At 43.8% G+C, this 25,198-nt stretch overlaps 3 protein-coding genes across 5 annotated transcripts; 1 reads left to right on the forward strand and 2 right to left on the reverse strand.

Moving 5' to 3' along the window:
- Positions 1–5,709: 5,709 nt before the first annotated feature.
- On the reverse strand, positions 5,710–9,851 carry mmp21 (matrix metallopeptidase 21). Its single transcript, XM_015976124.3, has 7 exons — positions 9,520–9,851; positions 8,579–9,410; positions 8,114–8,253; positions 7,893–8,034; positions 7,561–7,818; positions 7,314–7,486; positions 5,710–6,139 (listed from the first exon to the last, which is right to left on the reverse strand). Exons 1-7 carry the CDS (start codon positions 9,664–9,666, stop codon positions 5,834–5,836), a joined length of 1,998 nt encoding a protein of 665 aa, XP_015831610.3. The 5' UTR covers positions 9,667–9,851; the 3' UTR covers positions 5,710–5,833.
- Positions 9,852–10,075: 224 nt separating this feature from the next.
- uros (uroporphyrinogen III synthase) lies at positions 10,076–13,092 on the reverse strand. Of its 3 annotated transcripts, none has more exons than XM_070545693.1 (10): positions 12,974–13,092; positions 12,193–12,256; positions 12,029–12,112; positions 11,832–11,928; positions 11,655–11,729; positions 11,053–11,127; positions 10,871–10,954; positions 10,653–10,738; positions 10,471–10,569; positions 10,076–10,382 (listed from the first exon to the last, which is right to left on the reverse strand). In XM_070545693.1, exons 1-10 carry the CDS (start codon positions 13,060–13,062, stop codon positions 10,260–10,262), a joined length of 876 nt encoding a protein of 291 aa, XP_070401794.1. In that variant the 5' UTR covers positions 13,063–13,092; the 3' UTR covers positions 10,076–10,259. The 3 variants fall into 3 exon arrangements, with proteins under 3 accessions (XP_070401794.1, XP_015831616.3, XP_054593307.2); XM_015976130.3 differs by lacking the exon at positions 12,974–13,092 and adding an exon at positions 12,763–12,828; XM_054737332.2 differs by lacking the exon at positions 12,974–13,092 and adding an exon at positions 12,422–12,571.
- A 76-nt stretch (positions 13,093–13,168) lies between these two features.
- On the forward strand, positions 13,169–17,277 carry bccip (BRCA2 and CDKN1A interacting protein). Its single transcript, XM_054737331.2, has 7 exons — positions 13,169–13,309; positions 13,432–13,506; positions 13,580–13,660; positions 13,747–13,833; positions 13,913–14,100; positions 16,311–16,479; positions 16,595–17,277. Exons 1-7 carry the CDS (start codon positions 13,169–13,171, stop codon positions 16,763–16,765), a joined length of 912 nt encoding a protein of 303 aa, XP_054593306.1. The 3' UTR covers positions 16,766–17,277.
- Positions 17,278–25,198: the final 7,921 nt, after the last annotated feature.

Consider the following 25,198-nt stretch of genomic DNA (forward strand, 5'->3'; position numbering starts at 1 on the left):
GCTAAGTTGAGCTCCAAGAAGTGTGGTGATGGCTGGAAGAAGGCCTGTGTGCCTGGCAGCTTCTGATGCTTCATCAGAGTTAGACGAACAGGCACTCCTTTGACCAGTGGGGGCAGAACCGTGCTGGCCTCAACCACTGCACGGCAGGCCTGTGGAATGGTCTGTCCGGACAGCAAGTGTTCACGGCCTTCTGAGCGAGGCTCAGAGGAAGGTGTGGCCCGGGCCCAAAGGACTTGATTGCAAGTGTCCAGCTGGGCACCTAGTCGAACCAGCAGATCTGCTCCAATGAGTGCAGGTGGATCAAGCTGTGGTATGATGCTGAATGTATGTGTGAGCTGTCTTGCTCCAAGTTGGATAGTCAGAGAGCAGACCTCTGGCGCTTTCAGGAGCCTCTGCGGCCAAGTAGGTGACAAGAGCCGATGGCTACGTGTCACACTGACCAGAAGGGGGTCCTTCTGACGCAGGTGTTCAAACGTCTGCTGGCTGATGGCTGACTTTTCAGACCAAAGAGCAAGGCGAGCATCTGAGATGTGGGTGCAGTTGATGGTAAGACCACCAACTATGTGTGGTGCATATGGCTGCAGGCTGACGTTCTTCAGCGAGCAGAGAAAAGATGAATGTGTGCGGAACGGAGTTCCAGGAGCGGTTTCATGCCTTTGCAGGCGGACATCGTCTGTGGGAGCTGTAGGGAGGGGCATGACCTTGGAACAAGGGTTTTGCGGCTCACTTAGGCTGACTTCAAGAATGGAGGATGGTCGGCTGCTATCCGGGTTCCAGGGCTTAGGTGTTTCCACCTGGGCCCACAGTTGACCCTTCTGGCAGTCGATGAGGGGAGCTAGACGTTCAAGCAGGTCCTGACCAATGAGAAGTGGTTCAGTGTCTAGCTGGCAGACATAAAACGGGTGAACCAGAGTCATGTCTTGGAAGGTGATATCCAGCCACGCCCGGTGAGTGATACACTCCCGGGTCTGGGTGTAGCTGGTGATTTTCAGGTCACAGGGCTCTACCTGGACTGGTTTCCCGAGTGACCGCATGGTGTCAGACACGCGATGGAACAGTGTGGAGCACATCAGGGTCATTTCTGAGCCGGTATCCAGCAGAGCATCAACCTGTATGCACCCACCTACGTTGGTGCTACAGTACAAACGGCGAGCATGATCATGGTTTGTTAAGTCACCAAGGAACTTCAGAAATTTAGCATCAGGTTTCTCTGGGGGGTAGATTTCAGGAGACTCCTGTGATCTACCAGTAGTGTTCCCCCAGCTGATCAAGTAGGTCCTGGCCACGCTGGGGGGTTGAGCTACGCCTAGTCATGCGGACGTTGGCTCTGGGTCTGGCTTCTTAGAAGCAGACTTTGGTGCAGGGGTCTCATCTGCAGATCTCAGCTGTTCCTTCTGTTTAGCTAGGAACTGCTGAAACATCTCCTGGAGGTCGGCTTTGGTCAAGTACTCACCTGCGGACTTGCGTTCGGGACTTACCTGTTGGCGGCGCTCCTTAAACCTTCCACTGTTCCGACCTGCCTGCCGTTGGTTTTGGTTGGGCCACTTCCTGTCTGATTGTCCAGACCTAGGCGGCCAATCAGCACCCCCCTTCCCCTGTTGAGGAGATTGGGACTGCTTTTGCGGTTTAGCAGGTCTAGGTTTAGCAGATTTTGGCTTAGTGGGTGGAGCTTCTGTGCCTTCGAGCTCCAAACGCGGCTCGGCGTCGGGAGCTAGGTGCATGACGCGGTGATGTGCGTCAGGCTTTTGGGGCTTTCCGCCGGCTTCCCAAGCCTGTTGAGCGTATCTCCTAATCTCCTGAGTTGTCAGTTTCTTCATCCGACAATACATTGAGACTTCGAAGCGAACACACTCGTGCAGGTTGTGAATGAACAGGGATCTGAAGGCAGGGTCTTCCTCGAGCCCAGGGCCGTTTCGACCTTGGAAATAAGCACTTTTGAGTCGGCGATAATACTCTCTGGGGGGTTCGTTCCTCCCGTGTTTGATGGAGAAGGCCCCCATTGTAGCTGACGCAGAGTCTGCATAAGTGGCGTATTCATCCCTCAACGCTCGGCAGAGCGAGGAGTACCGATCTCGAATGTCAGGTGGTAGAGTTTCCATGAAACCGTGCACCGTTCTAGATGTGGTTTTCCAAATTAGCTTGAGCTTTTCCCTTGAAGAGGGTGCTGGAAGATCAAGCAGACAACGTTCTATCTCCCTGAGATAATCGTCGACATTGGATTCATTGGTGTTAGGATCAAAGCGTTCTATGTCTTTAGCTAGCGATTCAATTTGACGTACACGGAGCCCTGACTCACGGTACGGCGCGTCATCCTCTGACTCTGACCCACGGTCTGTCTCAGAGAGCGCTGGATATCGCTGGTGTGCTCTGGGCTCCCAATGTTGACTCCTGGGGCCCAAATCGGGGTCCGGCATGTTGTGGCGGGCTGCTGGCACGTCACGTGGGTGTCTTGGGAGGTCCTCCTCCCGGGGCACGTCTGCGTAGTGCAGCCTGCGTCTTTCAACTGGGGCTTCTGCGTAATACACTTTGTCCGGATACGGACTGGCGTATGATGCTTTGTCCTGCAGCTGGTTACCGGCATGCCGAATACCGGAGTAGCTAGGATGGGTGGATGGTTGAGGTGCAGCTTGGGGTGCATAACCCCAATCGGCACCTTGCACCCTTTGTGGACTGGGGGAGCGGTCTAAATAGAGGTGCCGCTCAGCTGGTCGACTTCTCACTGATTGAGAAGGCCGTGAAGATGAGGGTGGTGGTCCAACCTGGGATTCGAGGGCGAACTGCCCTCGGCCCCTAGATGGTCCTGAATGCCCTAGAGTGTGTGTAGGGAACGGGACCGAAGGTTGGGACAGATGAGCTTCATCTCTCCCCTGCGGCGTGCGTCCGTCCAGAGAATCATGGTGTTTCCCCCCTTCCCACTGTCTGTTGTCATCAGCAGAAGGGGGCGGGGTCTCCTCCCCATCTTCCCCAGAATCGGTGTTGTCTTCCTCCTCGTCATCCTTCTGCCTTCCATTTTGCTGCCTTTCAGCTAGCATGCTCTGGAGCTTCATGATCTCTCGATCATGTTGGAGTTCTCTCTGATAGAGGATCAAGGCTAACTTAGCTAAGTGAACCTGGATTGGTTTTGTACCATCCGGGTTTTCTATTTGATCGATTACAGCTTCTAGCTCGACGCTACGCTGTTCTTCAGTGAAATCCCTAGAAGGGTAGTCGGGTTCTCGAGCAACCGCGACCAGTTTGGACAATATTTGTCCAGAAAGTAGGCCAGGTTCATAGTCGTGGGCCGCAGCGCCACCTGGTTGCTGGGAGTTGGTCAGGTCACTACTCTGTCCCTCCATTTTAACAACCGAACCAAAAATAGCCTAGTAGAGCTTCTGCAGATAGCTCAAGGCTGCACCTTTGGCAGCAACTGCTAGCTTTGTAGCAGAAAAACACTAAATTAACCTTTGTGCGCACAGGTTTTAGCGTTTTAAGATTGCACGGAATGCCGTGACTGACGCTTAAAATACTATTCCTTTCAGTATTTTAGCAAAAGCTGGTGCGTTGCCGTAGCAACGTCTTACAACACTTGCAGTGTTAAATATGCTAGTTATTCCTTCAGAATATTAGCAAACAGGGTGTTATCAGTCTTTGAGTGAAGGTTTCAGTTAGTTACAATAGCCACTGTGAGTTAAAGTCGCTAAATTAGCAGTTAATTTTAGCCTAAAAGGGTTAGTCAGAATTACTTACACGCTGCACCTTTAATGAGGAACTGAATTTTAACCTAAAAGGTTAGCCAGAATTAATTACACGTTGCACCTTTAAGGAAAAACTGAATTTTAACCTAAAAGGTTAGCCAGAATTAATTACACGTTGCACCTTTAAGGAAAAGCTAAATTTTAACCTAAAAGGTTAACCAGAATTAATTTACACGTTGCACCTTTAAAGAAGCACTGAGTTACTGGTGAGAGTTCGATGCAGCTTCCTGCTCAGCGAAATCAGCACCACTCTGTTGCTGGTTCAAGGCTGAACAACGGATTATTTTTAATTCAAGCTCTTTGGATTTATTTGTTTGTTTGTGCCGGATAGAAATCTCTGTGTATCCAAGCCTCACACGGGGCACCAATAAAATGTTGGGGTTATTAGGAGCGAACAATTAGTAAGCTTCAACTTACTTTTGGATTCTTCAATAAATTCTGTAAATATGGGAATATTTACTGATTTATTAATTAATTAAGATATTCTTAGATATACGGGGCACCATTCCCCTTTTTCCGGGGAAAAATTGAATCCAAAACTCTTATCAGTCTTTCTCGAAGTTCGTAGAATCCTTGGAGCAGAGACTTCTCTTCGACACAACAAAGCTACTGGAGACGAAAATCTGAATTTTATAACGTTTAATTAACAATTTGTCAAATGAATAAACAGTGGAATAGATGAATAATAACCGTGTGATATGATTGAAGATGGATGTGTTTGCATGTGATGGAGGATGTATGAATGGGGTCCTTTGTTCTCACAAAGGAGTAGTGTGTATGTGTGTGTGTGTGTGCGTGTGTATGGATTCAAAATGGAGTCTTGAATACAAGATGGCTGACCCCTTTGTCTGGCTAAAGTGTGGGTGGCAACTTGCACTTTAACTTCCAAAGCACTTAGAATCAGTAGTAACTTAACCTTAAATCACTCAAAACATTTCAAAAGATCATGAAACAACACAAAAGATTAATCACAAATTAATATCTTTTAGTTTCAGCCTGGCCATGACAGAAACCATTTTAAGATACCAAACAATGATCAATAAGCAGTTTATTCTTTCAAAATGACCCGACGGACGTGTTTGGGACGAAAGAGGAAAACACGAAGCTACTTTTTAAGCAATAGACGCGGTTTATTGCTTATTTGAGACTATAGAGGAAACGGGAGAAGAAAAGGAGAGAAAAAAAATGAGTTTCCTGATCACCAAAGCAGCAAGGCGTCCCCCGCTGTTATGACTTGACGGTTCTCCGTTTTTCTCCGCAGTTTCCGGCGTCATCCGTCGGTTTGATGCTTTCTCCGTTGTTTGGCGTTCACGAGTGTTTCTCCACGGGCTGGACAGAGACAGCAAAGTTTCTTTCTGTGCTGAGTTATAACTTACAGCGTTTCTGAGAGCTGGATGGAGTTGTTGTTTCCCTCAGCTGGTTCTGTGTCCTCAAACATCAGCTGGAGGGGAGCAGAAACGAGCAGATCAGCGGTCCCGTGGGCTCAACTTGGCTCTTAGAGCTTCCGCGTGCTCAAAGAAGTCGGAGCGTTCGACAAGCGTGTCCTCACCGCCAGGTATCCTGGGCAAAAGAACGAGGTTTCTTTGTCTCATTCATGATTTATAGTCTTTGAAGTCGCGGGAAAGCTCCAAGCTCCCGCCTCCCGCAGATCGTGTTTCTGGTATTAGGCGGTGACGTCATCACAATGCTTCCGTGTGCAAAGCATCATGGGAAATGAAGTTTCTTGGCGCTGATGTGATTATTTGCTTTTCAGAGCAATTTAAGCACAGTCATTTTGGAGAAAATCACTGCATAGTAATTTCCTCATGAGGTCAGACCCTCAACACACTGGTACCCTAAACATCTGAATCATAACACATCACTATGAACCTAGCATCTCCAAGGAGAAAAAGAGAAACAAACAGCAGCTGTAACATAAATTATTTACACACATCTGCGAAAACAAGCCAACAACAGTTGTTTTTGTCTTTTAAACAGATTACACAATCGGCATTGGAGAAAAATGAAATAATGGATGCGTGAAAACACATGGCAGCATGTATACCTACAGGTAAACCATTAGACTACATCTGTAGACATGAGCTAATTCCTCTCTCCCCTCAGTGGGTTAGTCTGAGAGCAGCAGGATGAACGTTGCAGATGTCAAACCACTGCTGATCCACCTCCTTGTGTGGCATCAAGCCATTTCGAGGCAGAAAGGGCCGGCGCCAACGTTCGCGGCTGCCCACCACTTGCCAGAAACGGGTGCCCTTGAGTAGAAAGATGGCATTGTGGGTGTAGGAGAAGTAGGCAGCGTCGATGTTGCCATCTGGATGGTCTCCGCTCTCCACTGGAGGGAAAACGGCTCTGATGTTTTTTGGGAAGCCTCTTGCCAAGCTGTTGGTTTTCACATTGAATGCATAGACCTGTTTGAGAAGATAGTTCATTTATCTCTCGGAGCAGAAATTCTCATAATTACAACAAATCACAGGGAAAATGTGGCACTTTTGTTTGCATGAATGCTTTTCCTCATTTTGATGAGACACCATTAGGCTGCTTTCTCCCCACGACATCATGAGTTGCGTAACTACAGATGCCAGACACGCAGTACTCTACAATGGTCTTGAGCTCCATTTGTTAGGCTTTCTGAAGGTCTGTTAAAGTTTTTCATTGGACAGTGGACTCTAAAAAAGGTGATAAGAATATCAAACTAAGGCCCGTTGACACCGTGCATTTTCGGCAGTTGCAAAGGACTAATTCGTGTTTAGGGTTAACTGTCTAAGTCCTAGAAAGGAGGCACACTACACACCCCAACACTTTGTTGAATCAAATTCCCTCTATAGTATAGGACACGCCACAGTTATGAGCCCACACCACCAAAAAGCATACGCCAACAAAAGTCGACAGATACCAAAGATGTCAACAATGAAAGAAAACAAAGCGCCACCATTAAAACTCCTTTTATTAGACATCAAATGGAACTCCAAAAAGGACTGCTCCACCTGTTGTGCGTGGCCTACTATTGCATTTTACTCTCGTCAATAGTTTCTCGTGTCACTCCCTAGGTGTATTTTCATTGGTAGATTGAAGAACGGAGTCATAGATTTTCTGACACGACTTAAATACCATTGGAGGTAGAATTTGGCTTTGAGAGTGCTCAGTAGGCTGTTGATGGAGCGGTCACACTGGATGGCCACAGACCGATGACAAAAGATTTCTCTACGACGGACAGAAAACGCAGTTTGAACAGGGTTAGACAAGCGAGCCTTGCAAGAATGTATATTTTCCTACTGCTTATAACAGTGGAAAGCATCAGGAAAGTGTAATGGTTAGTGCTTGTGAGATTCTTGCTTGAGAAGGGTTTGGGAGGCAGAATGACAAAAGAATTCTGATGGAATAAAACTTGCAAATCCTTCCCCATCCCTCTCTGCTGTGCTTTAGCTCTGCCTCTAAAGCCCCGCCTCCTCATTCACATACAGGAAAGTAGCTACAGCAAATGTAGAACTGGCAGTAACCGTTCCAAAACCTACTAACACTTTTCATTCAGATTTCAGGCTCTGAACTATACATGTGAAAGAAACACTAATAAGTTATTTTTACTTTATCACCCTTGAAGAAGTAGATACAGGAGTCCCTCCTGTCATAATAAGCTGTACTGATTGGACTGGGCACACCTGGGAAACCCTCAGAAATCAGCTTTGGATACTGCTGTCCTTCTGAGTCTTGTCTGAAAACCTGGTCGTTCTCACTGTCATATCTCCAGAACTGTGTGCCTGTAAAAAAAAATGGAACGACATCAACTAAAAACAATTTATATTTTCAGAAAATTGTACAACTATCAATCTACCTTTGAAGAAATAAACATAATCTTTCTTTCTGGACCACACATGCACATATGCATCTACTCCATCACTGGGAAGCCCATGCCAGCCGATCTGCAGAGCAACCGGATCACCATATCGCGTTCTGTTGTTTCTGTTCTCGTACAGCCAGTACAAACCATCTCTCATGAAGTATGTGTTGAAGCGGATGGTCACATCCCCATAAGGTGTCTTCTCCTTTCTGATCCAGTCAAACACAGTGTCAAATCTACCTCTACACGCACCTGGAGTCAAACACATACATTTATAAAGATGGTCCAGATTCTCGGTGTGTATCCAGCAGATGGTGATGACGTACCGTAAAGATGCTGTATAGCTTTCCTGTCCATCCAGTCCATCTCAAAACTTGATTCATGGGGCAAATAGCTGGGCTGCATGATAGATCCAGGTCTGTAGATGTGGGGTAGGCCCAAAACATGGCCTATTTCATGAACCGCCACCTAAAAATGAAAAGCACCGAACCTCATTCTTCTTGATCATTTTTTTGTCTCTAATTCAATCCAGCACACCTACACTTACCTTAAGGAGGCTGATTCCACTGTGAGAGTTGGGAGCAGTGAAATGCTCATCATCATCAAAGTGTATATCACCAAGGAACCAGGCATGGGCAAATTCTTGCCCATTTCCGTCAAACCTTTGATTGCATCCCAAATGCCTTCCTGTATGCAGACAAATGATGAGTAATAAAACTCTACAACTGGCATTACATACAACTGAAGCCTTCTCAAGTCTGGTAACTGTCACTGTGCCAAAGTGTACTTTTGGTGAGCAACAGCAAAAACACAAAGCACTGAACCAAAATTCAACTGTCCCAATTATTTTGCAACTTTGCAGACAAGCACACGCGCGCACACACACACACACACACACACACACACACACACACACACACACACACCCACACCCACACACACACACACACACACACACACACACACATTTTCTAAACTCCAACAAATGAAAGATGTGTCCTCTGAAGCCTACCTGTGCCAAAGCCCAGCCTGATATCAACATCCTCCAAAGGTGACCTAATATCTTCAATAAACTCCAGTGGTGACACCTCACTCCACATCCTGAAAGCCAGTCTGAAGATGTACCTTTGCTCCTCGATACTCAGCTGACTGCTGTAGCCTTCTCCGATCAGCCGCCATTTTAGTACACTCTTAGAAAAAGCAATGAAACCAGTTTGATCCAGGTCTCTTCTCTGCCGCCTTTTTGACACCAGACTGGAAAGGTGGCGCTTCCTGCGTCTAACTGTGTCACTCAGACTTGCGTTCATACTAATTTTCCCCATCTGACCATCCAAACCACTGAAACTGGAGCTGTTCCTGTTTGTATCATTTGAAATACCCACGAGAAGAGTATCTGTATCATTAAAATTGAAAATGTCATCATCAGAGGAATTAGAGCTGCTGATGCCTGTCTCATTAAAACTGTCACTCAGACTGTCTTCGGTATCTGGTCCATCAGTGTTCTCAGGCTCTACGTAGGCGTCAATCTCCTTGTCGGGGACTCCACACCTCGGTTTGTTCATCGCCTCCTGGGTGGCCTCATCAAACACCCCTGTAACAGGCAGATCTGAAACTCTCTGGAACTCTTTAAGTGCTGAAATAAATGCTTGATTCCCAGTTTGGCTCACATGGACATCATGAGTGCCACTTCCGGGACCATCTCTTGAATGAGGCACTGAGGTCCCCTCCTGAATTTTGGCTTGTAGATCATCCAGGATGTCTTCACTGAAATAAGTGTCGGAGCTCTCCGTCTGGATCTCCTCCCAGTTAATCGGCTTGATGAATCCATATCTAGAGAGAAATAACTAAAGCAAGACCCAGAGCTGGCTTGTTTATTATTATAGATACAATTGGTAAAAAACAAACAAACATATATTTATACATATACACACACACACACACATTATAAATTACCTCGGCTTTGTATTCATCTGTAATAACAGGAGCCTGGTGAGTTTTAAGGATCTGAACATCAGAGTGATCCCGATTATGGAAAAGTTTCTCCGCGTTGTTTGGGATGGTCAGAAAGAGCAAAGCAATCAGCTGGATGGAAGTCAGCATCGTGCCGTTAGTTTTTACTAACAGCAGGAGCAGCACTGCTTTATAAGCAAATGTTTCTCCACACCCATCTTAGAGGAGGGACTGTCTGGAGGTTACACTTTCCTCAGTTGTGCGTGAAAAGTAAACTCATCAGTTTGACCAACCTCCATGTCATTCATGCTGCGATGATTTCAACAAACTGTCACCAAGCCGTGGACACCTTCACTTTCATCTGAGCAATAAAAGATGTAAAACACTTTTGCCAACACCTGCTTACACACACACACACACACACACACACACACACACACACACACACACACACACACACACACACACACACACACACACACACACACACACACACACACACACACACACACACACACACACACACACACACACACACACAGAAATGTTTTACGCAAGATTTGTCAAACTGATTAAGGTTTATTTTCAAAAATAATTTAAAATACATTTTTAATCAAATCTGAGATGAAAGAAAAATGGCTAAACTACATTTTTCAGTGCAAAATCAAGAAAAGGGCATCAAAACAATGACAAAAAAATCCCAAAACAATGAGAAACAATAAAAAGTGTATTTGTCTGGTTGATTACTGAAGAGCGTCGGCTATCGCTGCAGCCAAGTGTTGAGCTGTTGGTTGTTCTGCTGTGCAGCTGACACACAGACCCTCTGCTGCCATAGCATCTCGTGTGGTGGGCCCTATGGCTGCAAACTGGAAACAGAATGAGCGCTGAAGACCTGTGGCATGCTCCATAATCATCCATTTCATATATTTTTGATTGACCATAAGGAAACTTTACCTTAATTTGCGTCAGCTGTTCACCTGACAGCCTCCTTACAGCTTCCAGGCAAAACTTCACCCCAGACGGACTGAAGAATCCTACACTCCCTGGAATACCCTAAGAACACAAAAGCAAATAAACACTGGTTATATATGAAAATTATGTTTTTATCAAAATAAAAGAGGAGTTGGGAGTTTCACCTGCTTTGTGAAGTAGTTTTTTAGATTCTTCTCCAGATCTGGATGTTCAGTAGTTTGATAGACAGTCAGAGTCTCCAGGGGAACCCCTGGAAACAAAGAAACACATCCCCAATGTGACAAAGGTAGTGCAATTATTATTTTGTTAATTAGCTTAACCCCAGAGGGTATTTCGCCGACCTGAGCTTTAATCGTGAGACACAAAAGAGGGAAAATCTTACCATTTTCCCTTAAAGCCGTGGGCAAGACTTCTCTTTTAATTGAACCACAGGGGAAGAAAAGTGGTGGGATATTTTTTTCCTCTCCTAAGAAATGAATCAAATATCACTTCATTTCAGAGATTAGAACAATTAAATGATTATACAGAGGTGTAAAAAATGAGAGAACAAAAACCACATCGTACTTTCGATGATGAGACGTGATAGGACGTCTGCTGTCCCCGTGTCCTCACCCTCGGGCTCCAGACCCAGGCTCTGTACTGAAATCATAAAAAGCACAAAGATTATAACAGAAATGTTTAAAAAACGGGTTTTTACAGGTCTTGTCTACGTATGTAAAAAAACATTCTAGCTATTTTTAAATCACAACAAATGAGTGATTCAGGGCGTAAGGCAAAGCATATTAGAATACAGCTCTTATAGCCCCATCTACTTGCATTTATTTTTTCTTAGAGACCCATGAGCCGACTGGAAAAGGAGGAGACTTGGGCTTCCTACAATCAAACACTGACAATGGAGTCAGCTGCCACTAGACTAACAAGGTAAAACCAACATTAGGAAGGTTTTACACTTGATTGGTGTCTTCCAGATCAAATCCAGTTTCTGTGGTTCACAGCTTACTGCCACTTGTGTGTAACAGCAAACTGAAGGTAGTTACACTACTTTACGCACATGTATGAACACCAGGTGCTCGTCACACCCGGCTGCATCTTTCACTAGTTTATAACGTGCACTATCCATAAAAACATCTAGAAAAAAGGTGTCTGCAGGTGCTCTAAGAACTCACCTAAAGCTGCAGTAGCCTTCCCAACCACATAGATGGATTTCCTGTTCCATTTGTCTTTCAATGATTTGTTCCACTCTGGATGAAAAATATTGTTTTACAAATAATATTATTAAAATTCTCAAGCAGAATTGGCACACAGACACGCTAATGCTTTAATCATGCTTGTTTCATTTTGACCTTGTTTCCTATCTTTATCTTCCAAGCACAGCTTCACAGCTTCCACCGCTCTTGGACTAGTGAATATCAAGCCACCGTGTTTCTCTGGTTGAAGAAGCTTATGAAATAAATACATTAAAATGATCAGTGGTTTACACGTGCAGCCATAGAAAGTTAGGTAAATGACACACTGGTTCAGATAATGTTATTTAATTTACCTTATCTGACAAGGTGTTTGCTGAGATAAACTTAAAAGACAACACTGGAATTAGGGTTGCTTTGTGCCCACGTGATTCCAGCTCCTGTAGAGTAAAAAGCATAGCAACAAAGCAGTGTGTGTTTAGTTAAAACCACGTCATTGATTTGGTTAAACTGTTTCTACCTTAATGTAAGGATCAGGTCCAGACTCTCCATCTCTGGGGTCTTTAAGAAGCAAAACACGCATCCTGTCAATGAATAAAAGACAGTTCAACGGAGCCAATAACACAAGGTGGGTTTTGACATCTGTTAGAAAGGTATCAGCTGCTTTCAGAAATTTAAAGTAGTTAAATCAGAGGGTGTGGAGACTTAAGTAGCTCAGCTACACCCAGAAACGGTCACATGCAACCTACAGATAGCAACACTGTTGAGTCACGATCCCTGAATAGGAAAGATTATACACTAAACTATTATAAACTAACAATAACGTCAACTTGTATCGTAAAATCCGCTTTAGCGTAGTTGGGCACGTCGGTCTGTTGTTGCGGTCTGTCTGTTGTTGTTGTTGCAAAACACACTGACAGATTAGCCACGATAACGTTCCAGTTTAACCAAAAATACGTCGATTTTCAGCTATAAACGTTAATAGTTTTTGTTTAACATTAATTGCGCAATTATATTTGCAACAATATGCGGTTGGAAAGACGAAATAACTGCATAACATCGACATATATACATGCATAAGAATGAACACCTTCAGCTGTTCATCGGACGACTTCATTGGCATTTAAAAATAAGATGTCCAAAAATTGCCTGTCGATAAATGTCTCCCCAAATCTATGTAAAATTAGAAAATGTTTTATATTTACATTTTAAACATTTAAATAGGTCATCTAATGCAAGTTAGTGTTTATGTCACATATTTTAGAGACATATTTTCTATTTTATTCCAATATATTATTTACAACGTTTTCCCCAGTGTTAGGAAATGGTTCAGTCGCGTGAGCCAACATGGAGTCGACGTCTGTTCGGATCTTCTCGGGTGTACGCCCATTCCACAGTCATTTTGAGCCAAAATGGCGCCCGAACGTGTCCAGTTTCCTGCTATCCGTTAACCTTAGCAGCGCCTACTTAAATATACACGGGTTTCACGCTTGATCATGGCCTCATCCGCTAAGAGGAGAGCAGTGGGTTTGGGTGAGAATCCCGAAGAAAGCGACAACAGCTCGGATGAGAGTCCGGAGGATGACGGCGAGTCTGGAGAGGACGACAGCGAGGCGTCAGAGGAGGAAATCGACGAGGTGGCTAATCCACAAAACCCACGTGGCCTTTCTACCCGCTAGCTAGCATGTCCGTGATGTTATCATGAAGACATAATCATTTTTGGTTTAAAATGCATATTTTTTTTCTTCTCTACTTGCAGGAGGTCGTGGTGGATTTTGAAGCCCATGCGATTTCAAACAACGACTTCAGTGGCATTAAGAAGCTTTTGCAGCAGGTGCAGAACTGTGTGTTGTTGTCACATAAGCGTCACGAATAGTTGTCACTAATCTTTACTAGTTTGGACTCAGCTGTTCCTGAAGGCGCGTGTAGACACAGCAGAGATGACGGACATCATCATCCAGCAGAATCATATTGGGAGCGTCATCAAAGTGAGTCGTTTTTTTCCAGTCCCAAACTTTGAGGCGCTGCATTTTATCCCCTGTTCTGATTACGTTCCTCCTTCATCTGGTTCTAGCAAGCTGAAGTTCCAGAGGACAGTGATGATGATGACCCGGATGAAGTCTTTGGATTTATTGCTATGCTCAACCTCACAGAGAGAAAGGTAGGTAATCTCTGAAGATGAGTAAAATACGTGAATTTTTAACTTAATTTTGAAGGTTGTGGCTTTTCTTTTTTTTTAGGGCGTGCGGTGTGTGGAGGACATCAAGGAGCTGATATTGGATCAGTGTGAGAAGAATGCTTCTCACAGTGTGACTGAACAGCTGGAGCAGATCTTAAATGACACAAGCAAACCTGTGGGACTTCTGCTGAGTGAGCGCTTTATCAATGTGCCTCCACAGATCGCCCTCCCTCTGCATACACAGCTCCAGTGAGTGCTTCTTTTGCTGCCCAGTCTAACCACTTACAGGCTCCTATCAACAAATAATCACCAGAGAGAATAAGAAGTTCCTCTGAAGAACAAAAAAGAAACAGCACTACAAGAACATTGTGCCATCCATCCATCCATTTTCATCCGCTTATCCGGAGTCAGGTCGCGGGGGCAGTAGCTTAAGGCGAGAGGCCCAGACTCCCCTCTCCACAGCCACTTGGGCCAGGTCTCCTCCGGGGGAATCCCAAGGCGTTCCCTGGCCAGGTGAGAGACATAGTCCCTCCACCGTGTCCTGGGTCTACCTTTAGGTCTCCTCCCGGTTGGACGTGCCCAGAAAACCTCACCAGGGAGGCGTCCAGGAGGCATCCTGGCCAGATGCCTGAGCCACCTCAACTGGCTCCTCTTGATGTGGAGGAGCAGTGGGTCTACTCCGAGCCCCTCCTGAATGACCAAGCTTCTCACCCTATCTCTACGGGAGAGCCCAGCCACTCTTCGGAGAAAACTCATTTCGGCCGCTTGTATCCGCGATCTCGTTCTTTCAGTCACTACCCAAAGCTCATGACCATAGGTGAGGGTAGGAACGTAGATCGACCGGTAAATCGAGAGCTTTGCCTTCTGACTCAGCTCTCTCTTCACCAGGACAGACCGGTACAACGCCCGCATCACTGCAGATGCAGCACCAATCCGCCTATCGATCTCATGCTCCAGTTTTCCCTCACTCATGAACAAGACCCCGAGATACTTAAACTTCTCCACTTGGGGCAGGACCTCATCCCTGACCTGGAGAAGGCATTCTACCCTTTTCCGAATCAAGACCATGGTCTCAGATTTAGAGGAGCTGATTCTCATCCCAGCTGCTTCACACTGCTGCGAACTGCTCCAGCGAAAGCTGAAGATCACGATCTGATGAAGCCAACAGGACCACGTCATCTGCAAAAAGCAGAGACCTGATCCTCAGGCCACCAAACGGATGCCCTCCACACCTTGGCTGCACCTAGAAATCCTGTCCATAAAGGTTATGAACAGAATCTGTGACAAAGGGCAGCCTTGGCGGAGTCCAACTCTCACTGGGAACGAGCCCGACTTACTGCCGGCAATGCAGACCAAGCTCTGACACCGGTCATACAGGGACCTAACAGCCCCTATCAGAGGGCCTGGTACCCCAGACTCCCGGAGTACCCCCCACAGGGCCCCCCAAGGGACACGGTCAAACGCCTTCTCCAAATCCACAAAACACATGTAGACTGGTTGGGCAAATTCCCACGCACCCTCCAGGATCCCCCTAAGGGTATAGAGCCGGTCCAGTGTTCCACAGTCAGGACGAAAACCACATTGCTCCTCCTGAATCTGAGGTTCAACAATCCAACGGACCCTCCTCTCCAGAACCCCTGAATAGAACTTACCAGGAAGCCTCAGGAGTGTGATCCCCCTGTAGTTGGAACACACCCTGCAGTCCCCCTTTTAAATAAGGGAACCACTACCCAGGTCTGCCAGTCCAGTGGGACTGTCCCCGATGTCCACGCGATATTGCAGAGCTGCGTCAGCCAACACAGCCCTACAACACGGTGCCAGAGACGGAAAAAAAGTAACTCTCAGAACTTAAAATAATATCCATCAACATTGACATTTGTCGTAATGATCATGTGCACATGTGGGTGAAACATTTATTCTCTACATAAAGGTGCAGTCAAGTAGAACATGACCTTACTTTTGACGGCAGATCTGAATGAATCTGTCATAAAATAGCTCCAGTCTCAGTAGGATGTGTTTATATATGAAAGCAGTTTATTCATGGATCGTCACAGACCCTAACATCTACAGGCTCTGCCAGATGAATTTTCATAGCTTTATTAATGCATTTGTTGAACCTGCTGAGATCTCTGGTGCTGATGCTGCTGCCCCAGAAAACTACAGCAAGCACATAGTTCAAAAATTACATGAAGTTAAATCTGTCCTTATGACGTTTCTCAGTGCAAGAAGAAAACAGCTTTTGCCTAAAATAAATGATTAAACACTAACCTTCTTTGGGATCTGTGGGGAAAATCAATGAAATGAAACAGTGCCTCAATACATTTAATTCTGCAAAACTAAAAATAAGTTTGGTGATTTCAGAGAAATGGCCAAGCCCAAATTAGTATTTTCATGCTAACTGAAATGGCTTAAATATCTCCCAAGCTTGTTGATGACTAAATTCATCATGTCCTTTTTAGGAAAGAAATGGCTGAAGCTCAGAGAACCAACAAACCCAGTGAGAAGTGTCATTACTGCCTGATGGTCAGCAAGACGTGCAAAGAAGCTGCCAAGAACGTCCCGGCCAGAGGAGGAGCTCCTAAAGAGGAGTACATGTTTGTCAATGCCGAGGAGGAGTTCTTTTACGAGGTGAATGCTCTCTGTTTAAATACGTGATCACATACAGGGGAGTTTATATCAGTAACTTGAGCGTTTTACCTTCAAACTGTTAATAATAATGTCTTTGATGGGTTTGTTGTTGCAGCAAGCCATCATAAAGTTCCACTACTCAGTGCAGGATGATGCAGACTCGTGTTTGAGTGGCAGGTGGTCGTTTGACGACGTTCCCATGAAGCCATTCAGGACGGTGATGCTGGTCCCCGCAGACAGAATACCTGCAGTTATGGACAAACTGAAGGAATACCTGACAGTCTGAGACATTTCAGGACACGGTGAAGACCTGCAGCCTCATCAGTTGATCAAAAGCAGGATTACTTTCAAAAGTGTCCGTTTTAAGTGGGTTTTGTTTAAAAATGACTACAAACTGTCAATTAATTGTAAATGCAAAGGGCAGCTGTGTACAATTTGTCAGGTTTAGACTTAGTCTGACCCTTATGAGCTTTAAAATGACCGTTTATGATTTTGGTGTCTCCACTTGGATTAAAATGATGTCAAAGCGCTCTGTTTGAACACAGATTCTTCTGTCAGGTTTCAGTCTCTTTTATAATAATCCATTATCAGAGAAAGGAGTGGAGTTTATCTTGTTAAAGTATTTTTGTGGGTCACAAGTCTTTTGATCAATCACAGTCAAGGAGACAGCAGGCCAAACATTTAGATGCTGCAAGAGTGGTGTTCAATAGCCTGTTGCCCATTTAACAAGTTTGCCATCTGAAAAGTTGAATGTTGCATAAAGACTTTTAACGTGTAATAAATTGGTAACCCCTTATAGTTTGTTTCAGCTCACTTGATCACACTTCAGTCCCTGCTGCGCAGCTGCTGCTTACATCACTGCGGATCGTTTCTCTGTGTAGGGTTAGGGTTACAAACAGGACCTGCTGTTTGTCTCTACTCTCACTAGGAGGCAGCATTTAGAAGAAATGCATTAGTGCTATTTGAACCTGAAAATCATACCAACATATAAAACGTGAAGTCGCTACTGCACATAGAGATCACAACAATTGAGGAATAAAACAAATTAGCATTATCAAGGAATTCAGAGTAAGTTTAAAAACTACAAATATAAGTGGAAATGCTAATCCGCTACAACTGATGAATGAACTCACACGAGGGGAAACTTTGGTTCCAAAGCAGGGTCACGATATGGGAAGCTCAATCCTGATCAGGGTGTCCAGAAAATAATCCTGACACCACTTTCAACTCAGATCTGTCAGTCATTATGAGACACTTCAACCAAAGAACAAAACTTAATGTTTATTCTAATATCTATTCACATTGAGTAAACTAATTATTATAAGTCAGATATTTAAAGCTACAGATTGCTGTGAATGGATGAGGATGTACACTGGAGTTTTTGGCTTTGAAGGTGTAAACATGAGGGTGAGGTGATCCCCCTCAGCACGCTGGAACATTCTGGGGCACTGAAACGCCTTTTGAGTTGTGCCGGTGCAGGAAGCCATTTGGTTCTAAAGGACAAGAACCAACATAAACTATAAGTACAGCTCATTCTGGCTGTGAAGTCAAGATGAACTTAAGGGGCCAGACTGACAAGATGATCCTAATTTTGAACAAATTTCCATCATTGATGCTGGAAGCTTGTTCAGCTCCTATGCCTATGCCTGCATGCGGCTCTCCAGATCTGACGGTAAAACCTTGTGAGGGTAAAAGATTAATCCCTTTTTGTCTTTTGCCTTATAACAAAACTGAACACTTATTTGTTTTTACTCTTGTCTTTTTCATAAAATATGTTCCTGACTGTTTTTTTTCTTCTAAATGTATATTGTTCTCTTTTAACATTAACCTGCCAGAGGACTGCAGATGGAAATTAGCCTAAGGCTACAATCTGGCATATTTACAGTTGTAATGCTGTTCATAAATATGCATTGTCTTTTCTTTAAATGAAGTAATTAAAATAAAGATAATTTAGACCAATAAAAGACTATTGCAGCAAAGTGAGCAACATTTAAAATACATGACAGTATGTTTGGCTTGTACTTCCACTTCTTATAGTGCTGCATTAAACTAGATGTGTTGTACAATCTTTAATGAGCTGGCCTCTTTTCTGGTCCTGTTGGACTGGGTCAAACTCCGACAATAGTAACTCGCTGAGCTGCCAGCTCTGCTAAAGCATGGATGGCTGAGCCCAAATAGCCACACTACAAATTTATTTCTGGTTTTTGGGCCAACACACTTTCAAAATGCACCTCTTGACTGTGAGGAGATGCTATTTCTTGGAACAAGAAACATAGCTTACATCAGTAATGGTGTAGAGAAAATCTGTTGTAAATTCAGAATGTTTGTGGCAAATTCAAGCTTGTTTATGTCACTAGTGTAAATATTCAATCTTGCTTATGCCACTGGTGTAAAGATCAAGCTTGTTTATGTCACTAGTGTAAAGACCAAGCTTGTTTATGTCACTAGTGTAAATACCAAGCTTGTTTATGTCACTAGTGTAAAGATTCCAGCTTGTTTATGTCACTAGTGTAATGATTCCAGCTTCCATATGTCACTAGTGCAATGATTCCAGCTTCCTTATGTCACTAGTGTAAAGATTCCAGCTTGTTTGTGTCACTAGTGTAAAGATTCAAACTTGCTCATGTCACTAGTGTAAAGATCAAGCTTGTTTATGTCACTAGTGTAAAGATTCCAGCTTGTTTATGTCACTAGTGTAAAGATTCAAACTTGTTTATATCACTAGTGTAAAGATTCAAACTTGTTTATGTCACTAGTGTAAAGATCAAGCTTGTTTATGTCACTAGTGTAAAGACCAAGCTTGTTTATGTCACTAGTGTAATGATTCCAGCTTGTTTGTGTCACTAGTGTAATGATTCCAGCTTCCTTATGTCACTAGTGTAAAGATTCCAGCTTGTTTATGTCACTAGTGTAAAGATTCAAACTTGCTTATGTCACTAGTGTAAAGATCAAGCTTGTTTATGTCACTAGTGTAAAGATTCCAGCTTGTTTATGTCACTAGTGTAAAGATGTGAGCTTCCTTATGTCACTAGTGTAAATATTCCAGCTTGTTTGTGTCACTAGTGTAAAGATTCAAACTTGCTCATGTCACTAGTGTAAAGATCAAGCTTGTTTATGTCACTAGTGTAAAGATTCCAGCTTGTTTATGTCACTAGTGTAAAGATCAAGCTTGTTTATGTCACTAGTGTAACGATTCAAACTTGTTTATATCACTAGTGTAAAGATTCAAACTTGTTTATGTCACTAGTGTAAATATTCAATCTTGCTTATGCCACTAATGTAAAGATAAAGCTTGTTTATGTCACTGGTGTAAAGATCAAGCTTGTTTATATCACTAGTGTAAAGATCAAGCTTGTTTATGTCACTAGTGTAAAGACCAAGCTTGTTTATGTCACTAGTGTAATGATTCCAGCTTCCTTATGTCACTAGTGTAAAGATTCCAGCTTGTTTGTGTCACTAGTGTAAAGATTCAAACTTGCTCATGTCACTAGTGTAAAGATCAAGCTTGTTTATGTCACTAGTGTAAAGATCAAGCTTGTTTATGTCACTAGTGTAACGATTCAAACTTGTTTATATCACTAGTGTAAAGATTCAAACTTGTTTATGTCACTAGTGTAAAGATTCAAACTTGTTTATGTCACTAGTGTAAAGATCAAGCTTGTTTATGTCACTAGTGTAAAGATCAAGCTTGTTTATGTCACTAGTGTAAAGATTCAAACTTGTTTATGTCACTAGTGTAAAGATCAAGCTTGTTTATGTCACTAGTGTAAAGATTTGAGCTTCCTTTTGTCATTAGGGAACGTCCAGGCTTTTAAGAATAGGCTCAAGACCCACCTTTTTAGCTTAGCTTTTAGCTGATTACCATCTATCTAGTCTGTTTATGTCACGGCGTGTGGGCGAGGTGAGCAGAGGTGAGGTGAGGCGAGGATCCAACGCGGGTGAGGAAACCAGGCAGACAGGTAAGAACGTTTGAACATACACACGCAGGCCAATGAAACAATGACCCAACAAACTACAGAGAACAGAAGGGGTTTAAATACAGGAGAGTAAGGAGCTTGGGTGATTGGGAAAACGAGAAGCAGGTGGGAGTAATTAACGAGACACAAGGCTGAACCAAACAGGGAGACAGGACAGGGTGTGACAGTTTAACTGAATCGTCTGTCATATTTGTTTATATATATATATATATATACTCACACACACACACACACACACACACACACACACACACACACACACACACACACACACACACACACACACACACAAATTTATCTCTTTTATTTCATTTTGTCATTTTATTTACATCTTAGTGTTTTTACATGATTATGTTTTCTTTTACTATCTTTATAATCACTTTTATATCAGTTACTTTTTATCCATATTAGGTTTTGTTATTTTACAGTTATGTATTTTAATCCTCCAGTGTTTCCACTGCCTTGGGGCCGGTGGTCGGCGGCGGCGGCCGGGGCGCTCCTCGGGTAGTGCCCGGGCAGTGGTGGGGGTTTCTGCCCTCCCCCACTGGGTGTCATGGGCCGGTGTCTTGGCTGCTGCCGTGGATCTGTTGCTGTCAGGTCAGATGGCTCCGCTGATTATGTGTCATTCATTACCTGACCCATCTGAACTCAGCCTATTGTTTCCTCTGTTGTTCACGTGTGTGTGTGTGTGTGTGTGTGTGTGTGTGTGTGTGTGTGTCTGTGTGTGCATGGACGAGTGTACGGGTGATTTTATGTCCACTTTGGAAGTTGGGTGTGGGAGGGGAACCGCAATTGTCAATTGTTTTATACTTGGGGAGGGGGGCTGGGATGGGAATATGGGATCTATGGGGCCATTTTAATCTGTGAAGCACTTTGAGTTGCATTTTTTTTGCATGAAAAGTGCTATATAAATAAAGTTGATTTGATTTGACTAGTGTAAAGATCAAGCTTGTTTATGTAATTAGTGTAAAGATTCCAGCTTGTTTATGTCACTAGTGTAAAGATTCCAGCTTGTTTATGTCACTAGTGTAAAGATGTGAGCTTCCTTATGTCATTAGTGTAAATATTCCAGCTTGTTTATGTCTCTAGTGTAAATATTTAAGCTTGTTTATGACACTAGTGTAAAGATTCCATCTTCCTTATGTCACTAGTGTAAAGATTCCAGCTTGTTTATGTTACTAGTGTAAAGATTCCAGCTTTTTTATGTCTCTAGTGTAAATATTTAAGCTTGTTTATGTCACTAGTGTAAAGATTCCAGCTTGTTTATGCCACTAGTGTAAAGATGTGAGCTTCCTTATGTCACTAGTGTAAAGATTCCAGCTTGTTTATGTCTCTAGTGTAAATATTTAAGCTTGTTTATGACACTAGTGTAAATATTCCATCTTCCTTATGTCACTAGTGTAAAGATTCCAGCTTGTTTATGTCACTAGTGTAAAGATGTGAGCTTCCTTATGTCACTAGTGTAAAGATTCCAGCTTGTTTATGTCTCTAGTGTAAATATTTAAGCTTGTTTATGACACTAGTGTAAAGATTCCATCTTCCTTATGTCACTAGTGTAAAGATTCCAGCTTGTTTATGTTACTAGTGTAAAGATTCCAGCTTTTTTATGTCTCTAGTGTAAATATTTAAGCTTGTTTATGACACTAGTGTAAAGATTCCAGCTTGTTTATGCCACTAGGGTAAAGGTTTGAGCTTCTTTATGTCACTAATGTAAAGATTCCAGCTCCTTTATGTCACTAGTGTAAAGATTCCAGCTTGTTTATGTCACTAGTAAAGATTCAAACTTGTTTATGTCATTAGTGTAAAGATTCCAGCTTGTTTATGTCACTAGTGTAAAGATTTGAGCTTCCTTATGTCACTAGTGTAAAGATTCAAACTTGTTTATGTCACTAGTGTAAAGATAATGCTTGTTTATGTCATTAGTGTAAAGATTCCAGCTTGTTTATGTCACTAGTGTAAAGATTTGAGCTTCCTTATGTCACTAGTGTAAAGATTCCAGCTTGTTTATGTCACTAGTGTAAAGATTAGAGCTTCCTTATGTCACTAGTGTAAAGATTCAAACTTGTTTATGTCACTAGTGTAAAGATTCAAACTTGTTTATGTCACTAGTGTAAAGATCAAGCTTGTTTATGTCACTAGTGTAAAGATAATGCTTGTTTATGTCTTTAGTGTAAAGATTCCAGCTTGTTTATGTCATTAGTGTAAAGATTCCAGCTTGTTTATGTCAATAGTGTAAAGATCAAGCTTGTTTATGTCACTAGTGTAAAAATAATGCTTGTTTATGTCATTAGTGTAAAGATTCAAACTTGTTTATGTCACTAGTGTAAAGATCAAGCTTGTTTATGTGACTAGTGTAAAGATTTGAGCTTCCTTATGTCACTAGTGTAAAGATTCCAGCATCCCCCGCATATTTCTCTCCTCCTGCTCCCTCACATCATCACACAAACATACACATAGGACCTTGGGGGGTGGGCAAGTCAGGGAGTGCGGGTATGGACCCCATTTCCGCATTCCTGTGGAAACCTGCCCCCCAATTTTATTTGCATCTTATACACTTCCACTGACGACATTCCACACAAACACACACTTAGGGCCTTGGGAGTGAGCACATTCAACGGCATTTGGCAGGGGGATATTTCAGCCTCCTCCCGAGTGCCGGTGCCCACTTCCAATTTTAAACCGCACTTAGACACTGATGGCTGAGGGTGTAAGTGGGGTGGTGCGGTGGCATCAGCTGGCATATGCTGGATGATGCCCGCACTGCCCACTCACCACAGCCATGGAATACACCTCATGATCACACAACACTATATTTGAGCAGGCGGAGGGAGACTAGGGGTCTTAGCCACCTCTGTTGTTGCTAGGCTTCCTGGGGCTGGAGGCTAGGAGGGAGATCTGGCCATCTGGTTGGGGTCTGGGGTGGTGGGTTGCTGTGCTCAGCGTTGGGCGGGGGAGCCTGCTCATCAGCACCCCAGCAGAAAGGGTCAAACTCTGGTTACCGGTGATGGTTGTACCCAATGTGCAGCAGTACCGGGACCAGAGTGAATAGGGTGTGTATGGGGAGCATGAGTGGGTGTCCGGCATGCATTTTTGTAAGTCTTGGGTTGTATGTGCATGTGTGAGCATGAGGGAGGGAGCGTGTGACTGTGTTTGTGTATGACTGTATATGTCAGGTGGGGCCTTTGGGTCCTCCCCTCTCCTGGAACTTCTCTTGATGATATAGATCTTTGTCCCCCCCTCCCCTGCCACACCTGGTGTGGGGGCTTGTGCCTTGGTCTGCCTGAGTGTTCGTGGCAACCGGGTCTGGGGGTTTAAGATTTTGGCATCTGCCTGTTAGATCCCGGTGGCTGCCTGGTGGGGTCTGGGTCCCCGGCGGGGGTGGTCGCCCCTGGGTCCCGGGTCGCTGGGTCCCGGGCTCGGCCGGCTAAGGGGTGGGAGGCTGCGGGCAGGCCTGTGGGCTTGCCGCTGATATCTCCGGGGACTCTGCCGGCTGCTGGTTGTGGCCCCCCGGGGCGATCCTCTGTGCCTCTCGAGGGGGGCGGGGGCCTTCCTGGTTGCAGTCTCCTTGGAGTTCCTGCGTTCTGGGGCAGCGCCTGGATCTCTGGGACTTGGAGCTCCCCCCGTCTCCTGCGCATCTTTGGGGGGCGGATCTGTGGTCCCTCACACTCTCTGTTGGACGCTCCTATAGATAAACCTTACATAAACAAGCGCGTGTACACACACAGGTGCTCACATGGTACTCTCAAAAGTATGGGCTTGGGCACGTTAAACACAGGTCTTAAGACTATGGTGGGCACTTAATGCGTTGTGATTTATTATCGTGATTCTTCAGTTAAGCAGTGTTGATTATATATATATATATATTTTTTTTTTCTTTTCATCAAGTTGACGCAGTGATAGGTAGATCTTGTTGTATTGTTGTTGTGTCCCTTTTTTTGTGTCCCTTTGTTTTTTTTGTCTTTTTTCTGCAGGTCTAGAAGCAGACTCTTGTTCATTATTGTTTATTTTTGTGGAAACCCCCCCCCCCCCTCTCCCCACCTTTTCTTTTCCTCTCTCTTTCACCTCTGTCTCCGTGTCTGGTCGGAATTACAAAGCATTCAACAACAATAACAATAAAGTTTTAAGTATCAGGCGTGACATTAAAAGCAAACGCTTTGATGCTCCACCTGAGAATAAATCTGTAAGGCTTGTCACCAGCATTCAGACATCAATTCTGCTTGCTTCACAGCCAGACAGGACACGGTAAAAAAAAAAAAAAAAAAAGATTCCAGCTTGTTTATGTCACTAGTGTAAAGATTTGAGCTTCCTTATGTCACTAGTGTAAAGATTCAAACTTGTTTATGTCACTAGTGTAAAGATCAAGCTTGTTTATGTCACTAGTGTAAAGATAGTACTTGTTTATGTCATTAGTGTAAAGATTCCAGCTTGTTTATGTCACTAGTGTAAAGATTTGAGCTTTCTTATGTCTCTAGTGTAAAGGTTTGAGCTTCTTTATGTCACCAGTGTAAAGATTCCAGCTTCCTTATGTCACTAGTGTAAAGATTTAAGCTTGCTTATATCACTAGGGAAAAGATTCCAGCATTTTTATGTCACTAGTGTAAAGATTTAAGCTTGCTTATATCACTAGGGAAAAGATTCCAGCTTTTTTATGTCACTAGTGTAAAAGTTCGAGCTTGTTTATGTCACTAGTGTAAAGATTTGAGCTTCCTTATGTCACTAATGTAAAGATTTGAGCTTCCTTA

Source organism: Nothobranchius furzeri, chromosome 16 (assembly GCF_043380555.1).
Source record: "Nothobranchius furzeri strain GRZ-AD chromosome 16, NfurGRZ-RIMD1, whole genome shotgun sequence".
NCBI classification, from domain to species: Eukaryota; Metazoa; Chordata; class Actinopteri; order Cyprinodontiformes; family Nothobranchiidae; genus Nothobranchius; species Nothobranchius furzeri.

Excerpts from the sequence above, each read along its gene's own strand:
- mmp21 (XM_015976124.3), bottom strand. The coding sequence starts at position 9,666 with ATGCTGACTTCCATCCAGCTGATTGCTTTGCTCTTTCTGACCATCCCA. Across the intron at positions 8,254-8,578 it reads CAGGCTGGGCTTTGGCACAG|GAAGGCATTTGGGATGCAAT; the intron begins GTAGGCTTCAGA and ends GTCTGCATACAG. Across the intron at positions 8,035-8,113 it reads GTGGAATCAGCCTCCTTAAG|GTGGCGGTTCATGAAATAGG; the intron begins GTAAGTGTAGGT and ends TTTCATTTTTAG.
- uros (XM_070545693.1), bottom strand. The coding sequence starts at position 13,062 with ATGGGCGTACACCCGAGAAGATCCGAACAGACGTCGACTCCATGTTGG. Across the intron at positions 11,128-11,654 it reads GAAGGCTACTGCAGCTTTAG|TACAGAGCCTGGGTCTGGAG; the intron begins GTGAGTTCTTAG and ends TTATGATTTCAG. Across the intron at positions 10,739-10,870 it reads CACGGCTTTAAGGGAAAATG|GGGTTCCCCTGGAGACTCTG; the intron begins GTAAGATTTTCC and ends CTTTGTTTCCAG.
- bccip (XM_054737331.2), top strand. The coding sequence starts at position 13,169 with ATGGCCTCATCCGCTAAGAGGAGAGCAGTGGGTTTGGGTGAGAATCCC. Across the intron at positions 13,661-13,746 it reads ATATTGGGAGCGTCATCAAA|CAAGCTGAAGTTCCAGAGGA; the intron begins GTGAGTCGTTTT and ends ATCTGGTTCTAG. Across the intron at positions 16,480-16,594 it reads AGGAGGAGTTCTTTTACGAG|CAAGCCATCATAAAGTTCCA; the intron begins GTGAATGCTCTC and ends TTGTTGTTGCAG.